Consider the following 25,060-nt stretch of genomic DNA (forward strand, 5'->3'; position numbering starts at 1 on the left):
TGCAAAAAATACCTCTGCCCTTACCTGATGTAACCAGTGAATTTCCATTCACTTGGCTGGCCTGAACTGTCCCTTCTATAAGTCAGCCTTCACAACAACTGAAATCCTCTCCAGCCCCACACTCAGAAAGCAGGTGGCGGGGGGGCACAGAATAGATGAGCCATGCTGGTGACACAAAGGGCTCTTTTTTGTGCTCAGTATTGATATTGCCTTTTTTGTTGTTGTTGTTTTTTTCAACTGAAATCAACATGGGTATCTGAAGGTAACAGCCCTCCAACTTGGAGCAGCTTGGGTTTGACTGTCTTGGGAACTAGAAAGAACTGATGACAGAATTTTGTATCTCTCCCTATCCTCAAACAAGTATTCTCTGCCTGACATTACCTTCTCATTCAATACAAGAAGCAAGGCAGTGCGCATCCCACCTTGCCCTAACTTTTTCCTCTATATCCCAGGCTTCCTTTACAAAGAGTCCTTTCCCTAAATCTACCTAACTCCCTCTGTGTTCCTCTGCTCCTGTGTCCACCCCCAAAGCAAACCCAGTTTTGTTCACTGATATCCCCTCCTTATGTCAAACAGCCTCTCTTTTACATCAAGATCCTTATTCCCCTCCAATACTCAGCTCCATAATCCACTCCTTGTGGACAAGGACGTGCACTGGCACACCTGATGGGAAACGTGGATGAGCACCACAGAGGGTCTGTGGGAGACAGGGTGTAGCAGAACAAGTTGGTGCCATCTCACTGGAAGTTAATGGTGACTAAATCTAACTTTTCAACAGAGATGCTTTTTACCCTTGGAACAAAGTCCTGCAGTGCTCTCTTTGAAGAGACAGAAATCCATTTATACTTTTGTCAACATAGAGCTGCACTAAGTATGCACCACATTCTAATGCTCAGTTTCAAATCAGTATTAATTACAAGTCCTGAAAACCATGTTTCAAACAATGAATGTCAGAAAGATTTTCAATCCCCATCAATCCTTTTCCACTTCAACCCTCTGTGCTGAGTAGACCAGCACCGAAGCTTGAAAACGGCATCCTGGTTATTGGAACAGCTGATGCACCACAATGCTTGCACATTGTGCTCTCATGTAATATTCAGCAAATACTTTGTACCAGTACTCCTATGTAAATTAACATTCAGTATTGTATATTAAATTCTTTTCTATAGTATCCAATAGCTGTTTACAGATAAAAATACCATTTACAACATAAGTGAAGTTTTTAAAAAGCATGTCGTCTGCCAAAAGCTTATCTTTAATCAAAGGATAAGCTTAGATGTCAGCCTAGAATAGAATGCTGTAATACAGAATAAAAATTTCTATATTAGACATTAAAAAAAAAATGCTGTTGTAACTTCATAAGGACCTTAATATGCAAATTCAAATTTGCAACATTCAATTGTTGGAGTATGAGATTATAAACTTTTTAATCTCAACATGCCACTAGCACCACATTTCTTTTAAATAGTAATTCTCCTTGCTATGAGCTAACCTCTGTTGGTAATCTTCTATGAATACTTCTGTGGAATTAAAGCTTCTATACATGTAAACCAGAATTGAGAACAGCCAGAAAAGGAACTCACATCTGGTTTACCTCTTAGCATATTCAGGTTTTTAACACCTGGGACTGACTCATGTAATAAAACCTGTTATCTCACCTTCCAACTAGCATACACTGGCTGCCATCCAAAATAGAACTCCATAAGTAAAGACTGAAAAAGCAGTAGAAATAATTTAACAGCTGCTATTCCTGGTCCACGAAGTTTTACTCCTTTGCAGAAGTTCTGTTTCTCACCAAACAAATTAAACATATGAATACTGAGTATCAGTTACTACCAAAGCCAAAAAGCTGTTCTTCTACTGCCTTGAAGAAGGTGTTTGGTCTATGAATTGAAGACCTATCTCTTTGCTGGTGTGTATTAAAATTCTCCACTGAAGTTCCCAGGACACTGGCCAGTTTCTGGTCTTATGCAGCACACACTAGAGGGGCTGTGTGCATGACAAACAGTCCAGACTGTTCTGTGGATGTCAAGGACTTTGGAAGAGTTTTGACTTCAAGTTTGCAGCATGGGAATAAAGAATTTTTCCATGCCCAGGATGGGTGGGAAGTCGTCTCTTCAGATTCAGACCTAAAGAAAAAGTTTCTGGCCTTTGCCCAGTTCCAAATGGAAACACAGAAGCAAGAGAAATGGACCCAAACGGCAGCACTGCTAAACATCCAATAACAAGACCTTTATTAGACGTTAGCTAATTGATAATTAGCTTCTGAAAATATGCTAATGCTTCTGTTTTCCAAAGGTTAATTTAAAATGGAAGTGCTTTTTAATCTCTTAATAAAGTAAGACAGTTACCCTGATAAATGTAACCCAAATAAACCAATCACACTGATAGTGAAGTACAGATGTCCATGAAGGCTCCTCAGTGGGTTCTGTATCACTATTAAAGACAATGTCACAGGGTTCTGGAGAAAGGGAACAGATAGAGGTAATACTATTATGGTCCTCTCATCTTAATTACCCTACAATTCTCAATGTTATCAAATAGTGATCTCAAAAAAATCTGTTTTTAACCAAGGACTATCTTTCAGTGTGCAGTTCAGCAATTAGGTTCATTGTTTGTAATCCTAAATCCATCCATTTTTGAAAATATGTAAAATTGCATCTTTTATCCTCTCTAGGGATACTCTTCATCCACAGGGAATAGAATACTTCTGTTTTTCATACATTAAGATCTAATGGAAATACTAAGAAAAACAACAACTTCAAAGTGTTTCTCAAACAGCAACCACAAAATAAGACCTTTTTCAGGTCAGATTTTTGTTCTGCTAATATTAGAATTCTCAAAGTTTCATTATGGGTTGCAGCAAAGCAAAACAGGTGATGATGCAGCAAACAGAAGAAACTTGCTGTTTTTCTCTTCATCAGCAGAGCAAGACAATTGAGCTTTGTGAAGAATAATTTGGAGCTTTCAGAAAATATCTTTGTAGTTGCAATGTATACTTAGAAGTCTTGTCTTTTTTCCTGGTGTTATTGCTCACCAATAGCCATGATGTGGCTGTGGCAGCTCTGCCTAATAACAACTGCAATACAGATTTGGGTCATCACTTTGCCTTGCAACTTAAAAAAATAACATCAGTTTGGAAAACACTTGAGCAGATTGCTCCCTATCATGCATAGAGCTTCTTTTCAACGTTGGTAGAAGACAGAACATCTTAATGTGGAGACCACAAAGACTCAGCATGCAGCAAAGATGTTGCACGAACAGTTAATTTAAGGACAAAGAGCAAAAATACAGAGTGACAACAAAGTTAGCCAGCATGTATTTTGAAGTTTTTTGGCCTATACAGTGCACAGTGTTAGAGTAATAAAAATCAGTCGATTCAGACTATTATGTGCATTATTGACTAATTAAGTCTATTTTTTCAGAAAAAAGTTTGTTTCGGAAGTTTCCATTTATAAAATAGAAGGCAGATTCATTTTAAATTCAAGTTGTTCATATTTGTTGTCTCCAGTTACTCCAATATAGATGAATCCTAAAACACAGTAAGAAAAAAAGTTCATGATGCTTTTTCAAATGAAGTGAGTGCTACTTTACTGACTGGGCAGAGGCAACATAAATACTGGGGAAGACCTGCAGACATATTCAGCAGAGATTAAAAGATACCATTAGGTAAAACCATCTCTAAGAAAAGATACTCTAAATTTAAACAGTCACCAAATTCTCTAAAGTAGAGAGTACCTGAAAGTACATATCACAGAAGATTACATAGTTCAAAGTTTAGTCTAACTCTTTCACAAGTCTAGGAAAAAAGCTGACATAAATCCCAGAAGCAAACTTTTACCTGCATGAAAATTTAGCCTGTTGAGGTAAGAAGCTACAACACTTCTAGAATAAAAATACCTGTTTCTCATTTAGCTTGTACTTATGGCATAGTTTTGGTAGATATGTATGAATTAGTTCTGAGAAAAAAAAAAAAATCCTATAAGCCAGAACAAACCAAAATCAGTTTATCTATACTGAGCATAAAATGTGATGGTTATGTATTAACTAATGCAGGATCACGTTTTCTCTTTTGTCCCAGGACCAAGAAACAAATAAATCTGCACACCAAGTTTCTCAGCCTCCAGGCTTCAAATGACACAATACTCTAGTTTTAGTCCCAAACTACTTATTACAAAATAATCTATTACCAACTGAAGAGGACACAGAACTTATCTATTTTCACTGAAGACAACTTTAAAAAACTATTTCTCTAAATGAGCAATGCTAATCCAGCAAAAAATTTAGATGTGCTCTTAGGACAGCTACAGGACCTGTTCTGACTTCAGTAGATACACCAAGCTTATTATGAAACTTAAACCTACCCATTTATGACAGCTTAAGGGAGCAATATTTTCTAAATAGAAAGGCATCAGCTTTCCAATGGACTTCCATGAAACAGGGATGAACAAATTGACAATGGAGGTGGAGTGCCAGAGCCCACCCACAGAGTGGCAGGACAAGGGACCTGTGGGTACCACTACTGACTGGTTCCATTTCTCACCCACAGGTTTTGGAACAACAAGGGGGGTGGGGGGAAAGGTGTTAATATTCAGAAGCAGCCTTGTTTTTGCTGGCTAAGTTAGCCAGTAGTATTTGCACATTAAAAAACCACAGAATGCCCACGCAACCCACAACTTCTGCCTGAAAAAAGATACCAATAGATACAGGTATCACTATGGTTAGTTGCTAACACACCCACATACAGCATAGAATACTTTTCTTTCCCTATAGTTCCTGTAACTCTGTGTTTGAAGTGACTGTCTTTACAGCAAAAGAAAATTAGTTTGATTTCCAGAAACAATTATTAATATACTGGTGAGAACAGAGGCAGAGGTATATAGTTCTAAGGTCCTAAAGCTACTTGTTTTCTTGAAGGTCTGTCAATAAAGGCGGTACACTAGAAAATCAACAGCCATTTCAGTCATGGTAAAGTAAAAATCCACTAGAATATAAGCATTATTTGAAAAAGCAGCTGAGTACTTAATGCAGAAATAAAGCAATTAAAAGACTGCAAGAATGACTACCTCCAGACAAAAAAATATGGGTTTAAATGAGAACTGTACTAAGAGCCTGACACTGTGCTGGCTGTGTTACACAGACCCAGCTGAGAGGACTCCACACCCTGCCCCAACTTTTGGAATGAACAACAGTACTTGCAGAAAACTTTAAACGCAGTAGCTGTTAAAAGCAGAGACTTTTTGCACTACAGACCAATTACATCATCTGAGACTGAAAGAACCAATTATTTCAAGGCCAACAGTACCTTTGTCCAACGTTTGCTAAACAGCACAGACATCAGCACTGCTGAGATCCAGAGTCCCTTTTACAGTAATGGTCTTTTAACATGGTCCACCTTTGGTTATTTTATGGCAGCATGAATTGCATTTAATACCATAAATATAAAGAACAGGTACTAGGGCATTTTTTGGTAATTCCTATCTCCATCAGCACTAGACTGTACCTTGAAAGAGACCTTCTACGGGATTTGTCACTAATGAGCCTTTTAAGGGTTGAAAGCTTAACTGCTACATATGCTTTCATAATATGTGTTCTGTTATCAAACTTAGAAGCACTGAGACAAAATTGAAGAGAGAGCAAGAAAACACTTCAAGACTGCAAAACTTAATGGAGCCCAAAACTGGTATATCATGAAAGGTCTATTCAGGACACCAAGTTCTTCAGCTGACATGACCAGAACACATTAGCCTTTCAATGCTCTCTCTCCAATGAGTATGCCAACCCTCTTAAGAGGGTCAAAAGCCTGAATATTAACTAAAAGTGGCATAGAGATGAGTGAAGAAAAACCCTGTAGCTTCATATTAGATTGCTTAAATACTCTGAAACAAGAAGCAATTTCTCCCTCTCGCTGACACCAGTTTCACTGGAACTCTCAGGTTATTTAATACCATAAGCAGTTGTGTCACACTGACTTTAGCTACAATCTATTAATACCTCATCATTTTAAACAGATACAGCTTCCCCTGCACAATTCTTGAGGTGAGCCCTTCTCCCAAAATGCATTTCTTCCTCCCTACTCAAAACACAATACAATGAAGCAATAATATTCCCATCATTAGAAATAATGGTTCTTACTGTGTAATTACTGTTCAAGACTCTATTAAAGTAGGTAAAAAAATCCAGAAGTACAAACACCATTAGATGCCTGTTGTGACATTCTGTTAACAGGCTGGAAAGTATGTAATAAACATACCTTCTATAAAATCATTTTCACCATACAGCTGCCTCTCTCCTACTCCATCGTCTTCATCTTGTCCATCTTCTTCATCTGGATTATTGATAACTTCTAGGCCAGCCTCGATAACTTCCACCAATTCATCTCGTTTATCCTTTCTAACGGGTTTTTCTTCCGGATGCCGAGTGAGCCCCATTTCCAACTGGAACACTTTCATGGATGTAAAGCTTTCAAAAGGAATGACGCCATATTCACTAGGCAGTTTGGCCCCCATGCTCACCTCAGCTTTGTCAATCTGGGAATGAAGAAACTCTAGGAGATCATTGGATGTTTGTTCTTTGGTGCCCTGGTAGTTCATACCATTGACCTTTGGGCTCTTTTTTTCCTGCAGGGACTTCAATTTATCACTCATTTCCTGAAGCTCTTGCTTTAACTGGGCGATCTGACGTTTCAGACTGGTAGCTCGGTTTTGATAATGCTCTTCTTGTTCCTGCAAGAGAGCTTGGTAATATTCTTTACCCATGTTTTCACCTACAACACCAGGTAAAGATCCATTACCATCCGTTTGCGGAGCACACTCGAGCAAATACATGAGCAAGACTAAACTGAACAGTAAAGCAATGCCCACTAAGAGCCAACGAGTCCTGGCTTGAATTACTAAGCCTCTTCTGGGCATTCTTATATTATTTCTGTTTCCAATCCTAAAAGATGACTTATTTGCTCACACTTTCCAGGGAACATCACCCCAGACATCAAATCTTAGAAAGAGAAGGAAAGTACAACTGTAATAGCTACTACAAGTTCTGGTAACATAGCTGATGAGCAGTTTTCAACCTTTGCCTTAATCAGGTGTCATTGCAGAGATGTAAATCTGAAGTTCCTATGTCATCCATAACCATCAACCGTAAGCCTGGTTGACGCCATACAGTTTGCTCAGGATTTCCTACCCCAAACAAAAAAAACCTGCAAAAAGGGAGGAAGATGGAAGACACCAGCAAGGAGTCATATTTCCATTTCCTAATTCAGTCCTATTTGAAGGAGTTTAGCCTATTTCAAGTTCTTTGAGGAAAGTCTGCAAAAGTAATTTTATAGGCTTTGAACAGACAGCAATTTTTTTCCCCCACTATGTGTGAGAGCAGTCTGCAGTTTAGTAACAGTGATTTTCATTGGCTAGTCTTGCTTCTCCTCTGGCACTTGAGTACTTTATTCCACTTCCCCTCCTTTCCTTGGAATATGTGGTTTGAATCAGCAAAATGAAGACAGAACCTAGAATTAAAAGAAAGGTGCATATTAGAACTACATAGCAGGCAGTCATTTGGAAAACACATGAACAAAGTCGGAACACATGGATGGATGCAAAGGACTGCTGGTGGAAGGGGTGAGAAAATGAGAAAGAAAACATTACTTTTTCCTTTACATTACCCGTAAGTGACTCCCTTTGACATAGTGTCTGGAAAATAATAATATGGGCAGTATAATGAAATGCATTTGTCACATAGCTAGGTAAAGCAGTAAAGGTTATTCCAGTTTCATCATGTTTTGTTTTAATTCTCCCATTCCTTCTTAGTCTTTTGTTTTCTCTTACTCTGTGGGAGGGAAAAAACCACCAACAAACCCACTCCATGTCCTTCCTACTCCTCTAAACGAAAAAAAAAACAAAACCTCCAAGAACTATTTTTGAAGCAGCAGAAGCTTGCAATTTCTTTTGCTTTTACTTAAAGTAAATATATTTCAGGGTGTAACTATTCACTCATGAATTGTAGATTTAAATATCAAAGCTTACAGAAACAGCTTTTCAGATTAAGTCAAATTCAACAGAAATTAAAATTCAAACCCCTATTCCTGATTGATGAAAGGGAGTCTCATATTATCCATTCATTAACATTTCCATCTTTTGATATAGTTAGACTAGTGTGAAGAGGCATTAACTACTTGCACTCTTACACCACTGACCAAACCAGCCTGGAGAAAAAGACCAGAGAAAGAGACCAGAGTTATGCAAGAGGGGGATATCAAAAACCCTACTCAGCAATGACAGTCAGCTAAACATTTAATGGGACTCTTCAATGACAGCATAAAAAGCCAAGAAGTAGGTTCAATGCATGTTAGTTTACTTTCTAACATTAATAAAATACTTTCAGTTAAAATTTGCTTGTATAAAATAAGTGAAACTCATTAAAATATATCTAGGGCTATACATCCATTTCAGCTGTGTTATGCAGTTACGGTTTGGGGGAAGTTCTGAGACTTCCTGTTTAGTTTCAGTACACTTATGAGACTAGAAAAAAATTACCCACTCCAATAGTCCTTATATATGGGTTGGACAGACTTATCTAGCACTGCCAGCAGTCACAAAGGCTGTCTTCCTATATGACCTTGCAAGTCAGTCAGGATGCCACGATGCACTCCATGTGTTTACAACAAACACCTTGCAGTGTGGCTCCCCGGTTATGTCTTTGTGACTCTTCTCCTCTCCCTTTGGCTTCCAGCATCAGGATACTGCTTTAGTGAGAATCGGGTACCCCGATCAGTGGTATCATGATATTCAGTATCCTCATTTGCAAGAAAGCTTCAATTACAAGCCCTGAAAGATTAAGTGATTTATTCATACCACCACCAGCAATGTCTGTGATAGCTGACCCTAAGTTTGCAGGCATGTCAGGCACACTAAGTTTGGCAACAGCTGAACACCTTGGAGTTGTTCAGCTCAAGTCTACAGGACTGCTTAAAGCATTTTTTAGTATCTCTAGTGCTAAAGTCTCTTTTAATGAATAATTTAGATAGATTACATAGGAATTCTTAATACAGCAGCTTAAAGGCAGTAGTTACCTGAAACTGATGCTTTTTGAACTCACAGAAAAACCACTAGAAACTTCAATAGAAAATAAATAACAGTCTTATCAACTGAATACTAGATAACATCATTCCAAGTAAAAATAAGGCTGAAGTTAGTCACTCCTTATTGCACAAACACAACATTATATAAATGCAAATTAAGTACCCATAAAGAGTGATCAACATCAGATGTATCCTCAGACTGCTGACCACCATCCAGATGTGGTGAATCAAGGGAGACAGAAGAAACAACAATCTACAGGATAAAGCCAGTTCACAGAAATCACGCAATATCACCCCAAGATTTCTTTAGTAGAAAGATGACTACATGATGGTTTTCTACATTTCTTACTGAATTCTTGTTCTGTTAGACTGCAAGAGGTGAAGCCACAATTAATAGCATAAAGAATCATAACTTTCTTTAAACCTCAATAAATGCTACACTGTACTAAACCCACTCCATGCAGAAGCTGGCACATCTTCAATCAGTAAAGGCATATGGAAAAGTGATCAAACCACCTGACTTACATGAAACATCAATAAATCTCATTCCAACTATTTTAACTGTTGTTAACCGATAAATAGATACCCCTGCAGTTGGGACATTAGTCTCCCTGGCCTTTGCATTCAGTTCTTGCTCTACCAAATAAATTGCCCTATGTTCAACTTCGATGAGTCACTAGATTTCTTTAGGTCTCATTCATGTCTTAGAAGCAAGTGACAACAGATCTCCTGCCGTGGTGTCAAGAGAACACAATGTACCAGGAGATTAAGATTCCCTCAGGCAACAGAAGGGGCAGCAAGGGAATAACTCTGTTCTTCATAACTTTATTAACTGTGGCCGAACATACATTATCATGGTAAGGATGGATTAAGGAAGTCAAAACGCCTCCACAGGGACTCACCGCTGGCTCCGCATCACCAACGCAAGAACAAAAGCTTAGGAATATCTGCACATTTCTGAGCCTTCCCACGGGCACTTCACCTGTTCACATTACAGGGCTGTTTGGTAGAGGGGTGCTTGAGGAAAAGATACAATAAGCCCTTTCTGAAGCATTAAGAACTACACATGGTGGCCTGTAAACAGCTCACTGGTCCTTTTCCTTCTAGGCTCTAATTATTCCTTCATTAGCAGAAACCCTTTATCTAGAGGGCTAGTGACAATCTTATTAACCAGACAGCCTTTTTACACAGAGATAGTCATTGCTTATTTATGTTTGACCATTTTCATGCAACACCCTAAAGAACAGGCATTTTTCCTGCTACAGCTTCCCAGCAGCCTTTAAAGGCAAGGAATGTTCATGCAACCACTTATGTTGAATATTAAAATTTCAAATTGCACATGGAGAGCTGAGTGGGTAAGCTAGCTTGCTAAAGCTGTGGGGACTGAGCCAATCTGGACAACTTTTTTTTTCCCTTCAGTATTACTTCTGCTGAGAAGAGTCATCATAAAGGAGTCAGACACAGATTTCATCTTGCATACTCCAAGTAGTGAGTGAAGCCAGCAAGAATATTCCCTCTTATCAGAAAAGGAGGGTTTATGAGAACTCTATTTCGATAGCCTTTCTTTTCAGAAAAAGCCCTATTTTTGCATATTTACAACCCAAATTTGATATGAATTAGGTCTGGCACAGCACTATTTTAGGAAATCCAGTAACTACTCCCAGGCTGTAGAATACGATTACAAGAAAAAAACAGGCTGTGAAACCCCAGAATGAGCAAAAGCACACAGGATCCCAAGAATAAACAGGCTGTGAAACCCCAGAATGAGCAAAAGCACATGCAATCCCAAGAATCGCAACAGGGAAATTAACTGTGTTACATGGTACATTCTGAAGTTTACAAAAAAGAGCAATAAGATTACCTGGAAGTAAGTAATCATGCAGAAGTCCCCGGAATTTAAGTGTTGAAAGATTAAGTTCAAAAATTTTAAATTGCACATGATGATATTTCACTTTATTTCAATTCTTCAGAACAAGTATATTTGTAGTAGCCTCTATGATCTCTGAAGAATGAGACATCTCAGGCTTATACAAGGCTTATAAAGATCTGCAAGCTTTCCAGAGGCAACTGGTTGTTAATTCTTTCTGGATTTCCAGGGCCTTATGTATATTCAACTATGGAAATGTTTCTGTTCCTTACAAAAGAGCTCATTGATTCTCTAAGCACAAGGGAATAGACCAGCATGCTAAGTGAAAATGCTTTTAAATTTTTTTTTTATTGTATTAGCATTCTGTTTTGGTTCCTTGTTGCAAAGGATGAGTACATCTTTCTAAAGAGGGGAAACATTCACACTTAAAGCAGTGACCTAATTCAGTATGCACTTGGCTACATGCCAGACTGTATGGACATTCCTTGTGTGAGCATGCTTTACTTTAGACATGTCCTTTTCACTCAGCATGCCCTAGATGGTCATTGTTTAGCTGCTTATGAAATTCCAGCTGATAGTTATTTTATTGTTCATAATTTCACCCAGATGCCACAGATATTCACTGTCTTAAGCCTCCTCCACACACACATTCTTCTCTTCTTGGCAAGTTATACAATGAAAACATAAGGTCTAATCTCATCCCTTGAATATTCCCTTCTTATTCTGAAGAACAGTGTCACTGAAAACAGAATAGCTTATGAATGTTGGAGAAACACAGCACACAGTTATTTTCTCACTTGCTGAAACCAACACAAAGCAAGTGGGGCGTCTGCTCTCGCAGACAATCTTTGCATAAACCCTAGAGGGAGAAACCTCAAACCATACCTTAAATACACAGAAACACATCATCTCTGCTTAGACAGCCTGCTGAGATATAGCCTGAGAAGAGACAAAGACATTTTTCAGGATTTTATTATACAGTTCTAGTCAAACAAGCACCAAAGTCAGATTTTTCAGCTGTTAGGAAGAAAAGCAAAAAGAAAAACATATTCACAAGCAGAATTAAGGGCCAAAGTTCGCACCTTCCATAGAGAACTACTCTTTACTCTAGAATCTTGCCCTCACTGGACTGACTGTAAAAAACATCTTTTTATCACAATTCTGCCATCTGATTTACTTTCAGCCACAGCTCTGCCTCACAAGCACACATGAACACACACATGCACTGCTCGACAGGAGAAAAGTTGAAAGCCACAATCCATTTATGGAAAGATAACCTACATTCAACAAAACCAGCAGAAAAATGGAAATAATCACAAAATATTTTAGACCTTACCAGTTTAATATGAAATTCTGAAGAATTGGAATTTTGTACTTATACACATTGCAACCACTGCCCACAATATCAGGCACATGCAGCAGCTAATTTTCAAGGTTTTTAAAGTTTACAACACAACACAATGTTCCAATTTATCACAACATACCAGTTTAGTTGGTAAGCACTGAACTTCAACTTTGCTACTCACGTTACCTGTTTGACGCTAAAGTGAACTTTTCTTCCAGCTACCTCTTATGATTTTCAATGTCCTCATGTCCTCCTTTGCATCTTCCCAGCATTCCCACTCTATGGCATAGTACCTTGGCATGCTCACACAGTCAACACTGTATAGGACCAAACCTGCAAGAGCACATGTCAGCACTCTTCAACAGGTCAGAGCAACTTCTGCAGAAAGTTATTCTTCCAGCCACTGCAGCTCTAAACCAGAAGCCCAAGAGTTAAACAAGACCCAAAACAATGAGACAGCTGTCTGGGGAGACTAGGAGTCAGAATCAGCTCTCCATCACATCTAACTCAACCCCAAAAATCTGTGATCCTTAGTTCTTGTAATCTTATCAGCTCCACTTGGTTGATGAAAACGAAAAATGCATTGTGCACATGTCTGTCTGTCACACAGCAGACTCCAAGCAGCATCAGAGAGGCAGCTGTGTTTGTCACTGCACCCAGCCCCACCTGGCTGCTCAGCAGCCAACAGCAGGGGAATGCTGAGCTAGCAGGTTAGCACTGCTCCTATTCACTCACTTTGGGGCTTTTGTGTCTCCCTCTGCTTTCTTTGTTAGAAACTCCCACTGGTGAACACTGCCAAAGCCAGAGTCCCACAGGGGGGCAGGGGGACAACGATGACTGCACGCTGATCATCTCACTTCATTTTTAATTAAGGATGTGGGGAAAAAAACCCACCACACAGTGGTGAACTGTACACATTATGAACAGCCCATGATGAATTATAAAGTGCTCAAGCATATCAGCAATAGGCAACTTCAGACATTTGTTTAATTCCTAAATGGGAAGGAATAAAACTTATGCCTTTGGCACAGGGACCATAGTAGTACTCATAGTACAGCAGGAACAAGTAGTTTAGGCATGGGAACCACAGGAAAAAGTTACTTAAGTGATGGGTGCAACAATCACAGGATTTGTTACTCAAAAAATAATATTCCTCATGCAAATGATTTATTTTACAAAAAGCAACACTGTGGGTTTGGCAACAGAAATGCTGTGCTCCAAAATAAAATTAAGACCAAACCTCCACAAGTTTCCACTCTCACATTAGAGACTCCAGTATACTGGGGAAGATATACAGCGTTTCTTATCTCCCTTGTTTCATACAATAAATCAACTAATTCTCTATACTAGGAAGAGATTTAATCAATAATAAATCCTGCCTTTTCCAAGGACCAGATTCTGTTAATTAATTACAGCTTTTCAGGAGATGCAACTGAAGCAACACACTTTATAGTAACCTTGAAAACACAGAAACATAGAAAAGAGTAGGGTTTAATTCTAATAGTGGTCAATCATCCTAAAAATCAAGTCTGTCTAGGTTGGCCTATGAAAAACAATCAAGCAGGTCTCGCTCTTTACAGCCTTCCCAAACCCTCTCTTGCAATTTCTGCCTCAGTTTCAGGTTCCCTGGAATGTGGTTTTACAGACCATCAGGGCTGTGTGAAGGATCCATCCCGCTCCTGCACCACATTCCTTCCCCACCCTATGTGCGTGACCAAACAATACATCGGCATGCCAAACTGACAGAATAGGAAATAATATGGGGTTTATTGTTTCTGTTCTCAGAGAAAGCAAACAGAAGGTGGTATCCAACAACCTAGAAGTGATGGTATTTTTGCCATGACAATCCCTGAAAAAAGTAGTCATGCTGTCATCCTCAAATGACGGAAACATTAACTCTACTGAAACGGTTTAAACACAATTCTTTAATAATCTACTGTGAAATAACAAGGAAAAAAACTGACCTTTTGCTGAAGCAGTTTTATCTCCTATAAGTGAGAAAAGCAAGCAAGTTATCACTTGTCTTGGCATTTGTTGTTCCTAAACAAAACTAAATCCATTACACAGTTAAGTGGACAACTGAAAGAACAGCGTTATTCACATTATTTACTTTATACCTAATCCAAAGTAAGCAATGAGCTTATGAATAGGAGCCCTGCTTTGGCTTCAGCGAAACCAGAGCAAGTCCATTTGTCTGGAAACTGCTGAATTAAAATTGGAACTTGAAACCCAAACGGCTACACCTGAACTACACTGGTCAGTATTATCCCATTTCAGATAAGGCCAGGAAATAAAGGTCAACTCACAGTCACTTTACTGTTTGTATGAAGAGAGACATCTTCTTGGCAAGAAAAGCTACCTAAAATGTCCTAGGTAGGACCAGCTGAAGTAGTTCTGCTTGCTTGCTTGCTTGTTTTAAAATTCTATTGAATAGCTATCATGAAAGGCTCACTACCTTCAGCTTCCACACGATAAATAATTTCTCTATTTTACACACGTTTTCCTACAGTTATTTAGCTTGTGGGTTTCTGCACTGCTGAAGGTGCTATTCCTCTTTTTAAATTTGGCAAGAAAACCACAAACTCTACATTTGGAGAAGCATGTCTTCTTCCTCTTATTGAAAGGGAATTGAAGGAACAGCAGTATTACATGACTATGCTTATTGTGCCTACTCTGTTGGTTGCTAAAGTTCAACCTAGAACTGGGAACAGAAGTACAAGTAGCTACTTCAGTACGATTATCAGGGAAGCTCCTAGTATTCCTAACATCTTGTAAGTAACGCTGTTTTTCACATGAGCATTAGGCAAGAACCCAGCCTACTTTTACCACATGCTTTGTTAAGCCCTTATTAACAACAGAGTCTCCGTGAGGGACTGCATAAATTACATGGGGAGTGAGGTGGTTCCCAGTCCAGGGCACAACACCTGAGCAACTGCACCCAGCTGATGGCAGCACTCAGGTCTGCTCACTGAGGGGTGGCAGAACCTCCAAACAGCACTTGTAACACTGCACACCCAACCCAGGGCAAAAGGTCTGCTGTGGAAGACAGCTTAAGCAAGACGAAATCCCAGTTCTTACAGCAACTGTTGCTTATCTTCAAGGATGCACAATAGTTTCCATCAGAGCACATGCTGCAAAATGTTGCTCTTGTCCTTTCAGTATGATAGAGCAACAGCTGCAGCAAGAGGCAGAAATTAAACTTACGATGGCCAGCAGTCTTCCAAAAGACAATGCTGTAGTAGGGCTTTTTTACACAGGAAAACAGCCTGCTTTAGAAGGACAGAAAAAACAGTTACACTTAGAAAGCATCACCTTGAATCAAAGGGAACAAGAAAAGGTGAAATATTCTTTAGACATCCAAAGTGTCTAAAAACTTAAAAGGCTCCTGCTAAATATTTCCCCCATATGAGATGAACATGCTCCAGCAAATGAAATAGAACACTAAAAGGTAACTGGTGATCCCAGCTTGGGCACAGAATACCTACATTTTCACTGATACCATGTTCTGTTCATTAAAAACAAACACTAAGAATGACTGCAATTGTCCACTATGGTTTGGTTAACAGGCAAAGCCAAAGAGGTGAGAATAATGTGGCTGTCTTGCAACTGCTTCACCTAAATTCCACATCTAAATATGTTCTCAGAATTAAGCTGTCTTCTGTTTTCTCACATCTATCATCTAGTTCTCTATGTATGGAGACTGAGATAACATAGTTACTGTACCCTAAGCATAGTGAAAATATAAATGCCAATCTAAGTAAAAACTCGTGTGCTGTTTTTAAAGGATAATTGTTATTCAAGTTCATACACGGAACCAGTGGAAGATTTCCCACTGTGGGAGGTAAGGATCCAGTTTCCTTATACTGTAAAGCAAACCTGAAAATGCTGTAGAGCAAAACAGATTCCCTTTGAGGTCCTCAAAGGTACCTAGCAGGTGGTTATCACACAGAGATTTGTTTTCTTTTTACCCTATGAAGAGAGAATCCTGACCCAGAGTGTTCTTTCTAACAGTTGCCCAGCTAATTACCCAATATTTGAAAAAAACTGTTTGAGACTTAATCCTGTGAAGGAGTTAATTATTTTTTTTTCATTTTTTTGGTAATTTTCCTATGGTAAGAGTGATAATGTTTTCAAGGATGTAACAATCCAGACTATGATGCAGCTGTAGCAGTTGAAGTGAAAATACAGAGAACATAAATTCTCAAGTGCCTCCAACTTTCTTTAAAAGACTTTCAAAGATCTATTAACATCTGATTTAAATTGAATTAAAAAAAAGTTTCACTGGACAACTGAGTACCACAGCAACATTCTCACTGAAATTATGATTTATTGCCAAATATTTTGGGGGGAGGGTACCTTGGACCAGGGAATATTTGCAAAAAAATCTCTTTGTGGCAAGTTTGAAGAGCAGTAAGACTCCTGAAGTGACCACTGGAAGACATTCCTGTGCATTCGGTCCCAACTGGTAGTTTGGCCTATTAGTTCTAAAATAACTAAACCCAGTTTAAAATACTACTTGATACAGAAATCCTGAAAAAATGATGCCTTGAAAAAATCAATCACTGTCAAGTTTTTCTTAAATAAATTGAATCAGCTAGCTCAAGTGCACATGTGGTCTACAAAGCTGTGCTCCCTTCGCTGGTCCTCAGTCCACGATCTCAGCTGGAAGGAGGAACACAACCTACAAATGTTTTCAGAATGGCTAAAAATCAGCATACTAGTTCAGATTCTGCTTTCAGCACAACAAATCAGCCACGAATATTTCACCAGACGTGAAAGCTGGATGCCAAATGATTGAGAAACATCTGGTGCGTTCCAGAAGCACAGCTAAAAGCACTTATGTCATCTGTAATTTTTCAATTTGACATTATAACTAAGCATTACCTTACTCCTGAAGGGCTAGCAATACCAAGCTTCATCTAAAACAGAGAAGCCAGCAGTTTGTCAAACTATCTCTCTTGATATTTGCCTTGCATTAAAAAAGTCACAAGTATGAAAAAATAGAAACACCAAACACTCAACACTTTGCACTATCCTGCTTCCCCTCTCTTGTTTTGTTTTTCAAGTCCCTGAAGTCAGTCTTTGGACCACTTGAAACATCTTTCCTCCTCTTTTCTTGAAGGAAGAGATCAACATGGTTTGGAGGGGAGAGAAGTCAGGAGTTTCTGCAAACCTCTGCTAAGTTTTTGCAGATCCCTTGTGCTGTTTTTTTGTCGTGCTCGTATCCACAACTTTTTTTTTTCCCTTTAATTTTTTAAACTGTTTTGCTTCACAGCAAGGACATACAGGTTGTTATCACAGACACTTGTCACAAGTGCTGCATTTATCTTACAGTCCTACTGGCAACAACTTCCATTACACTATTTGAACACTGGTTTAAAGTTTTTTTCACCCTCCTCTCTTGTCCCTTCAGATAGTCAACTTAAATCCCCATCACACTGTCACCTCTCCATCTGATAGAGGTTTAGGACCTTAGTCAACTAAGGAGGAATTCTGAAGACTTAAATGCAAAAAATTCAAAGTTACTGGATTATGTCTGAAATTGATGGGGGGGGAGAATCCAACTTAAAGAAACATGCTTAGTAGCACTTCATAGCAGAATCTAATACAGTATTCTGGATGTCCTTTGCCAAAACACTGGGGGTAAAATCTGCCCTGCAGAGACATCTTACTGGAGCACTGCTTCCAGACCATGCCAGGAAGAGACAGGCACACCAGGCACACCAGCCTCTGTCCAGCCAGCACCAACTGCAACCCACACTCACCTTCCTACTTCACAAATTGTACGTCTCTTCTGCAGAAGACCTCTATCTCTATCAGAAGATCCCAGATCACATGAAAGATGGACTAAACTGCTATTACTCAGCAGTCTTAATTTTCACTCTACCAGAGCATCAGGAAGATGTGCAAATCATCTGCTGCCCCTGTGGCTGGGAGTAGTATCAACAGTGCTGACAAGTGTCATCATTTTTGACACCACTGCTTGGGGAAACCTTTAAGAGACAGCAGAAGTCATCTGAAAGCTGTCACCAAAAACACTCTCACAAGACAGATTTTATTGCATAGAAACTTATGACTTAGCCCTCTATACAATTCCAGAGACTCAGAATTGTGCTCGTATTTTATATTTTCACACTGTTTGAAAACACAAGCTCATTTACATCATTTCCTCTGCTTTAATTCAACAGTGCTCCCAACGAGCTTCAATTGCTTCCTGTCCATTGTTGCTCAACACCTGCCCTTGCAGCAGCAACACAAACTCAACCCAGAAGAACCATTTAAATATTATTTCTACAGAGAAGATACACAGATACAAACACCAGACATTTACACTGGAGTGGCACAAAATCTGCCTGCTAAGCTGCCTTGCTACAATTAACTATCACATGGTAAATGTCACAGGACATACCCACAACATCTACAAACAGAATTAGCTGCAGCACCTCTGTACAGCAGCACAGCTTTAAACTTTCACGGCTTTCGGCAACTACACATCTGAAAGCCAGAAGCTGTCCTTCCATGTCTCTTGCAACTGGCATCTGAAAAACTATTAGAGCCCTTTTTATTACCTGATTAAATGAAATCAGTTAATACAAAAATACTCCAGATTCATATACAACTTTTCAGAGAACTCAGGTGTCCTACAAGTTTGGTGTTTCATGAAAGCACTGATCTATTGTCTCAAAAAAAAGGAAAATGAACAGTGCAGACACACTAACCTCCTTTTATAGTTCATGTTCATTTGTCAAAGTTAAATATAAGAAGCAGGTATCTACACAGGATAAAAAAAAACCTAAGCTGTTTAGCAATTTAACTTGGAAATACAACAAATGCAAGTTTTGTATTTCTAAGGTATCTTTAACTCCTAGGTGTTCTGCATTGTATTATTTTAACTTTGAACACGTGAGAACCAGTCCTGAGTTCAGCAAAATGAGAGAACTGTTGCTGGTGAAGGCCATTAAAAGTAAGTGGGTAGGACCCATCTCTACAGGATTTTTTTAGCCATGAAAGAATTTTACCTCTGTTCTAGAACTCACATATTGGTTTCTTGAACAGAAATTCCCTACAGTATGCCAGAGAAGAGTAAAATTAATTTCCTTAGTTTTTGGGAGAATAAGTGCCGAAAGTGTCTGCCTGCCCAACCCTCTCTCAGCATCAGCCCAGCCAACTCGACACTGCTGAGACAGCTGTGCCACTTCAATTCTGCACACTCCTTTAGTTGCCCAGTGTGTACTTGCACTCAAACTCCCACTCCTCTACTGACATTTTGGGTCATTTCTGGCCATGGTAGAGAAGCTGATGGGAAGCCTCATTTTTGACAGTGGGACACATATGCTAGCTGTCAGATGCTGATCCAGGCTTTCCAGACCTGCCCTTAGCTGCCCTAAGTGACATCCCTACCAGAAAACCCACTAATGGACCAGGATCCTCTTCCAGGAGCTGCTTCACCAGTGAAACACCACCATTTAGTACAGGGGAAGAAGAATGGGTAAGAAGAAAGGCCAGACAGACCTGCCCTTTATCACTCACCCACTCCACCAGTGAAAGAAAAACACAGGCAGACCTGCCCCTTCTGTCACCCACCAGCAGAGCTGCCAACAACACTGTCCTCAAGCACGCCTACTCAGGAGACATGCTCATGCTCCACTGCAGGCTGGAGAGGCAGGTGGGGTCCAGACCAAGAACCCCAGGGCCACAGTAAGGGCTAAAGGAATCAACTAGACTCAAGGGCACTGTGCTGGAAGGCACCTGTACTGCAGGCATCACAAAGCAGTAAATAAGCCAATCACTATAGTTACTTCTTATTACAGTTGGAGATGATTGTCAGGAAATGGTTAGATTAAAAAAGTACATGCAAGACTTCCTCACCTCGTCATATCTGGATGCTCTGAACTTCACTTTGAAACACCAACACTGCTGATGCTCTTTCCAGCATTCACAGCCTGAGATGGCTTTCCAGTTTCAGCAACATGCTAATAACAGTTTTAGAGCACCTGGTTTGTGAATGGAAAGAGCCTTTAAAAACAGATAAGGCAAAGCAGAGATCATTCCAAGATATTATTCCACCACACTCCATTCAGAAATAATTGTGGAGCGAGTGCCTCCTGCCAGCCTTACCATAAAAAAAAAGCTGCAGCATAGACAGCCTGGTGCCAGCATAGAAAAAGTGCAAGCTTCTCAACAAGTATTTCCTTTTCCCTTGAATCTCTGATCTTTAGTGACTACATAGGGCTTGCAATGATTACCTTGTTACTCTTTTTCAAGAAGTTTCTCAGCTAGCAGTAACCAACAGAATCACCAGTTTAGATTACACACACCAAAAAGTATAAAATAACCGAAACTATTAAGCCGAACAACCTGCCTGTCTACATTTTTAGGTATACACAAGATAACTGCAGCCTTACAATGAAAATTTTTAAAAAGGCTTAGATAAAAGCACAAGGTAACTGCACCTAAAAAGGGCCTCAGACAGTATCCTGCTCTATTCCTTTTGCACCAAAAGACACGACTGGAGGGCTGCAACTTGCAGAACTTTTCCTGCCCTCAAAAACTATTTTTTTTTTCAAAAGAGCTTCATAAAAAAGAAATTAAGAGCATTAATGCCACTGCACACTTTCAGATTTTTTTAATAAACCATAATATTAACGGATGTGCTGGGCTTTTCTAATCATCATTCAGAATAAAACTGTTCTGGCAGACAGTAAGTGCCCTTCTGCAAATTCTTACAAGCTGTGGTTCTAACTCAGAAATAAAACTATATTGCCATTCCCTTCAAAAGGCATTACATTTCTTTATGAACATCTTGTGAGTTATGGTTTCATTTTTCCCTTTCCAGCACTAAGCTAGCAAGAACATAATGAGATGAGTAGATAAAGCACGGGTTTGGGGGATTTTTCATTTGTTGGTTGGTTTTTGTTTGTTTGTTTGGGGTTTTTTTGTGGTGGGGTTTGAATTTTTTTCCTAAAAAAAGTAAACAAATATACCCCTGAAACATTTTCTTTCCATTGTGCCCTTTGAGAATTCTTTTTAAATTATTTTTTAATTTTTTTTAAAGGAAGTCTTGTGCTTTTGAAATACCTGCCTATATGCCATTTTATTTTTCCAGGAGCAAGATTATCATGGCCTGTTTCCCATACTTTTATTCTGGAGGGATAGTCCTCTAGAGGTTAGATGAGCTAACAGAAAGCCAAGGACATTATCAATTCCAGCACTGATCCAAAGCATGAGTTTCATCCCACCTCTGTGATCCTGCTTCCGCATTATTTAAAGAGAAAATACTGCAAGTCATGAAGCTTGCTTCATAATGACAGAAGTGTTTCAGAGTCAAGAAAAATATTGTGCAATTTGTTTTCTGCAGTGAAAAAACCTGGCCTCATATTTCTCAGACCCTCCCTCCTCCAAGTTTCAGTTTTGTAAAAGTTGAGATCGTTCTGATGATCCTTTTTATAAAGAGGTCCACAGAACACTTCTGGCAAGCCTGAAAGTAGCAGACTGGGGTTGAAATTCTTGTGCCACATATGCTTGTGGGGTTTTTTTGGCAACAGACCACAGCTACTTATCATCTAACAATGCCCTCAGATGATGTTTCTCACTCACTTGGGGAGACCCGTATCCTGGGCTTGGAACATAAAAGCAAAGAATTTAAATTTAAGAGTAATTTCGTGCAACTTCTACCACGATGTAACAGCTGTACTGACAGGTTTGGGGGTTTCTTTTTTCCCTCCTTCCTTCCCTCCCCCTTTAAGCCTGAGAAAGACACTGAAACAGAGTCATGGGATCAAGAAAGGAAAGAACTATTCAAGATCAATTAATCTTAATCACACTGAAGGTTTTATGTGCTTTCTCCAGAAACAGACAAGCTGAAGAATTTCTGTTTGGGCCATACAGTCATGTACTTCAAAAATCCTCATTCTTCCTTCCATGTCCACGGTTTAGGGTAGTGGTGCTGTAGCAACACTCAGTGTGGTCTCTGATACTTGTGATAAGGACTTACTGGCAAAGAGTCTCCTGTAAAAGCCTCAGGGTATAATTGAAACTCATAGCTAAAATCCCCCCCGCAAAACATATCTACCTCCACTGACAGCTACTGGGAATAATTCCAAGCTGCTGTCTTTGACAGTGTTTGGGGACCCACTATCTAGCTAATAAATAAAGGGAAGCCAGAAATTTCCTTCGAACACAGTAAAGGAAGATAGGAACTTGCAGCTAGTACATGCTGGAAAAGAAGAAACTGTCTTATGAGGCCTAGCATTACAATCTCCAAGGAAAAAAAACAAAAGAGAAAAAAAGAATTTTTACTGTATGACCTTAATTTGAGGGATACTGGCTCAGTGTTAAAACAACCCCTCTTTTTTGCAGTTCTTTTGAGTTACCCATGAGAGCAATAACAAAGTTAGTCCTTATCCATCACGTTTAGCATAAGAGATCAGTGTCTCAATTTCCACCTTGACAGAGGGACTCGAAGAGAAAAAACCACATGCAAACAAAGCCACAGAATAAAGTAAACATTAATTAAGCAGATCTTGATTTTACTTCCCTGAAAACATGTACTATCACGTTTAAATTTCTGTATACTCAGCTTTAACAATGGTCTTGCAAAGAGCAATCCCCCGTTTCTGCTTTAGCATTTCTGAATCAACTGACTGGTAACAATAACACAATTTATTTTTATGTTCAATACCAAAACGTCCCAACTTTGACCGTATATGAGCGCAGAACTTACTGAGCAAGAACATGCCTCACCAAAAAAAAAAAAAAAAAAAAAAAAAAGGAAAAGATGTAAGTCACAGTTAAACAATACTCAATATTTTACTGAAAATAATTAAGCGCCCTCTTATCATCATTTCCTCTATTTTTGGGGGGAAGGCTGGCGGAAGGAATGGAGGTTTCCCGCAGTCCGAGCAAGTCAAAAGGCAGCCCCGCATCCCCAGCCCGGGCGATGACACGGTGCCCGCCCCGGCCCTGCGCTGTCCGGGGCCACCGCGGAGCGGGCGCTGCGGGGGGGCCGCCCCGCCGCATCCCAGTGCCTGCGCCCCACAAACGCGGCGCCCAGCACGCCCACGGCCAGTTAACACAATGGAAACGCAGCCGTCAGGAGAGAGAGAGACACTCGTTTTATTGTTGAGACAGCTCTGCGGTAAAAACCGAGCGGCCCAGCGTGCCCAGCCCCCGCCGCCGGGGCGGTCGGGACAGCCCCCATCCCACCGGCGGCCCCGGCTGCGCGGACCCACCGCCGCCCGCGGCGCTCAGCCCGGGCCACCCGCGGCCCCGCTCCGGGCCGGGACACGGGGCCGGGCCCGCCGCGATGCCCCCGCCCGGGGCCGGCGGGGCTCTGGGGCGCTGCGCGGCACCTTCCCCCGGCGACGGGGGTGCGGCCGGGCCCGGCGGGCAGGTGAGGGGCCGGGGGAGGGCGGAGGGGCGCGGTGCCGCCGTACTCACCGCGCGGGCCGGCGGCGCCGCGGCCGCACTTCCTGCACGCTCGGAAATGAGCGGGCGGAACCCTCCGCCGCGCCGCTTAAAGGGGACGGACCGGCCGCCCCCGACCGCCCCCGGGGCGGGACCGTGTCCCCCGCGCACTCCCCGGGGGGAGCGGGGCACGGCTTGGCTGCTGCCGAGCGCCGGCGGGGAGGGGCTCGGGTTCTCTCTCTTTGCCGCCCGCCCGCCCAGCGCCCCGGGGCGCCTCGCTGCCCGCACACCGCCGGGTTCCGGGGCGCAGCGGAGAGGGCGAGAAGTGCCTTAGGGCGAGGATCGGGAGCGTAATCGATGCCCCCCCCGCGGCTCTGGGGCAGCGCCCGCCGGGCCGTTCGCTCAGCACCCCCGTCACACGGACCGCCGGGCCCGCGGGGAGCGCCCCCGGCCCCGCAGCGCCCCGGGAGCGGCCGCTGGCTCGGCAGGAGCGCCGGGAGCGGCCCGAGCGCCGCCCGCCGTGCACAGCTGTGCGCCGGCCAGCGGTTCGTGTGCCCGCGGGTACGCGGCTGTTCTGGGTGCCCCCGCGGCACCGCCCGAGTACAGTGGAGCTCCGTGGCTAGCAGAAGTCCAGCAGCAGGGCAGCGAAGCCGATTTCTGAGATGTTAACAAAAAACATGGAATTGTGATGTAGCCTTTGTGCTCGAAAATCAGGGTTTCCAACAGCAAGCGAAAATTTACCAATAATTTTTCTACTTACCCAAATATTTATTTACAGTTCTGTATTTCCAGAAGAACATTTCATTAATTTTTTAATTATTATTTTTTCTGCAGGGCCTGACCTGAAAGGAAGCCAGGCTTAAAAAATCGTGCACCTTTCAGCCATTTGTGTGAATGGTGGCCTATAACAGTTTAAAAGGGTAGAGCTCAGGAAGCCAGTGAGCTAGTAATGTTCTTTCACAACTATGTGAAATTAAATGCTTCTGGTCCCACTCATCAAAAACAGAGTCATATAAAGTCAGTAAAGGCTTATTCTGTAAAGACCTGCACCCTCCACTTGACATCACTCTGCTGGATTGCTTGTGACTGCTCACCTTCCTGAAGGGTAGGCACGAAGAGCTTTCCAGAATATAGCCCTCAATGGCTTCAGCAGCAGAGGCTGCATCCTCTGTCATGTTATTGCTCTGTTGAGGTCTGCACCCCATTTAGCACAGAGCAGCCCTTTGTCTCCAGGCAGGCGGAAACCCATTTGTTCATAAATAGCTACACCACACAGCTTGGGAGGGGGCTGGGCATCCAAGGACCAGTTCTGTTCGGTCTAGATTTCAAGCCCTCAGACAACAAAGCTCTTTCCAGGGAATACCTTAAA

At 41.2% G+C, this 25,060-nt stretch overlaps 1 protein-coding gene across 2 annotated transcripts in view; it reads right to left on the minus strand.

Moving 5' to 3' along the window:
• CSGALNACT2 (chondroitin sulfate N-acetylgalactosaminyltransferase 2) overlaps positions 1–23,785 on the minus strand; it is a 33,728-nt gene extending 9,943 nt beyond the window's left edge. The window contains exons 1-2 of one of the 2 annotated variants that reach the window (XM_017807199.1): positions 23,725–23,785; positions 6,254–7,501 (exon numbers count right to left, since the gene is read on the minus strand). In XM_017807199.1, the coding sequence (XP_017662688.1) occupies positions 6,254–6,911 (658 nt within the window). In that variant the 5' untranslated portion in view covers positions 6,912–7,501; positions 23,725–23,785. Of the gene's footprint in view, positions 1–6,253; positions 7,502–11,825; positions 11,850–23,724 lie in introns of those variants that run through there. The other variant, XM_017807200.1, reaches the window with a different exon arrangement.
• Positions 23,786–25,060: the final 1,275 nt, after the last annotated feature.

The sequence above is a fragment of the Lepidothrix coronata genome, unplaced genomic scaffold, assembly GCF_001604755.1.
Source record: "Lepidothrix coronata isolate B3197 unplaced genomic scaffold, Lepidothrix_coronata-1.0 Scaffold17, whole genome shotgun sequence".
NCBI classification, from domain to species: Eukaryota; Metazoa; Chordata; class Aves; order Passeriformes; family Pipridae; genus Lepidothrix; species Lepidothrix coronata.